The 2605-nt window shown below is 33.7% G+C and overlaps 1 protein-coding gene across 1 annotated transcript; it reads left to right on the forward strand.

The window, feature by feature from the left end:
• On the forward strand, positions 1–1029 carry LOC120401726 (trace amine-associated receptor 7a-like). Its single transcript, XM_039531923.1, has one exon. It carries the CDS (start codon positions 1–3, stop codon positions 1027–1029), a length of 1029 nt encoding a protein of 342 aa, XP_039387857.1.
• The last annotated feature ends 1576 nt before the right edge of the window (positions 1030–2605 follow it).

The following is a 2605-nucleotide window of genomic DNA, read 5'->3' on the forward strand; positions in this document are numbered from 1 at the left end:
ATGACTTCAGCGCTTCTTCAGAATGAAGAAGCACAATATTGCTTTGAGAATATTAATGGATCTTGCTATAAAACATCATGGTCTTTTGGAATCCGGATAACTTTGTATGTTGTGCTTGGTTTTCTGACAATTCTTACATTAGGTGGAAACCTAATGGTAATGATTTCAATTGCTTATTTCAAACAGCTTCACTCTCCTACAAATATTTTGCTCGCCTCCTTGGCATGTGCTGATTTTTGTTTGGGTCTGACTGTGCTGCCCTTCAGCAGTATAAGATCTGTTGAAACGTGCTGGTATTTTGGGGAAACATTCTGTAGATTCCACAGTTCTTTAGAACTATCTTTTTGTTATTCATCAATATTTCACTTGTGCTTTATCTCTGTTGATCGCTACGTTGCTGTTACTGATCCTTTAATTTACCCTCTCAAGTTCACAGTGCCAGTTTCAGGCATGTTCATAGCTGTTGCCTGGATATTTTCATTAGTATACAGTTTTTCTGTTGTCTTCACTGGGGCTAATGACAAAGGGATACAAGAATCAGTAAATGCCCTCTCATGTGTAGGGAGCTGTCAACTTGTCTTCAACAAAACATGGGTGGTTGTATCTTCTCTCCTTTATTTCATACCTTTTTTTACAACAATAGCACTTTATAGCAAAATCTTTGCTGTGGCTAAACAGCAAGCTAGAATGATAGAGATGATAAGCAACAACACCCAGTCATCTGGTAATTACAGTGACAGAGTTGGCAAAAGAGAGAGGAAAGCTGCTAAAACCATTGGTATTGCTGTGATTGCTTTTGTGGTATTCTGGTCACCTTATTCTATAACTGTAATAGCTGATGCTTTTTTTAACTTCATAACACCACCCCTTGTCTTTGACATTGTGGTTTGGTTCACTTATTCCAACTCTGCCATTAATCCTTTGATTTACTCTGTCTTTTATCCTTGGTTTCGAAAAGCAATGAAAGTGGTTGTGAGCTGTAAAATACTCCAGCTTGACTGTTCAACAATGAATTTATTTCCAAACTGAAAACCTCTCCAATCCTGCATAGAGTTATTCACCTCACATTTCACAGTCATTCCCCTCTTCATAAAATCTGGCTGTTTATTTCTTTTTCTGAATAAAATATTGTCATCTTGACTTTATACTTTGTACAGCTTTTTATCATTGTGAAAAACTGGTTTATCACATGATATCAAGACTAGAGATTTACAGATACTATTAATTTAGTACAGGATTATGCTTTTAAACTATAATGGAGCAATGTCCATTGGTTGTAATTTTGTGACTGAGAAGATAAAATGGTCCTCCAGAATTAAACAAAGCCAAAAAAAGAAAGATCAAAAACAGTTTTTTAGTGAAATTCATCTCTATGTGTTAGGAAGTACTAACAATACTGGAAATAGAAATGTTTTTCCATCCCTTTAAAACCTATATGGTATAACCAAATGAACAATATAAATATTCATATTTTATACTTATATATTACTGTCAGCCTATGTGTGTTCAAATTCTTTACTTATACTATTGAATTACGTCCTCTTACACCCATATGGAATGGATATCATTATCCTCATTCAATGGATAACAAAACTGAATTTCAAAGGAAGATGGATATTTAACTCTCTTAGGCTCCTTGGTTTCGAAAAGCAATGAAAGTGATTGTGAGCTGTAAAATACTCCGGCTTGACAGTTCAACAATGAATTTATTTACAGAATGAAAACTTATCCGATCCTGCATAGAACTACTCACCTCACATTTCACAGTCATTGTTCTTTTCATAAAATCTGGCTGTTTATTTCTTTTTCTGAATGAAATATTGTCATATTGATTGTATGCTTTGTATTACTTTTTATCATTGTGAAAAACTCGTTTATCACATGATATCAAGACAATTAATTTACAGATACTGTTAATTTAATACTAGATTATGCTATGAAATAATAGACCAATGTCCATTGGTTGTAATTGTGTGAGTAAGAAGATAAAATGGTCCTCCAGAATTAAACAAAGCCAAAAAAAGAAAGATAAAAAAAAAATTTTTTTTCCAGTGAAATTCTTCTCTGTGTGTTAGGAAATACTAACAATACTCAAAACAGAAATGTTTTTCCATCCGTTTAAACCCTAGATGGTATCATTTACCAAATCAGTAATATACAAGTATAAAATATTAATATTTATATTACTCTCAGCCTATGGGTGTTCAAAATATTTACTTATACTACTGAATTAAGTCCCCCAACATCCATATGGAATGGATATTATCTCATTTAATGGATAAGAAAATTGAATCTCAAAGGGAGAAGGACATTTAACTCTCTTAGGCTCCTTTGAAAAACCCAACCAAAGAGATTAAGGATCCAATCCTGCTACTTTTTAAATTGGTGTCAAAACTCCCATTGACTTTTAATGGGAGAAAAATAAGCCAGCACTGACTTGCCCATATTCACAAAAGAAGTGTCAAGCTCTGTGCCTTAACCAGAAGACCAACCTTTCTCTCAGGGAAGTATTGAGTAGAAATAAGACTCTTTCATGTGCACAAGGATTCCTCACACAAGGGAGAGTTCTAGTAATAACAGACACTAAAATAAAACAAAAACCTAA

This window comes from Mauremys reevesii, linkage group 3 (genome assembly GCF_016161935.1).
Source record: "Mauremys reevesii isolate NIE-2019 linkage group 3, ASM1616193v1, whole genome shotgun sequence".
NCBI lineage: Eukaryota > Metazoa > Chordata > Testudines > Geoemydidae > Mauremys > Mauremys reevesii.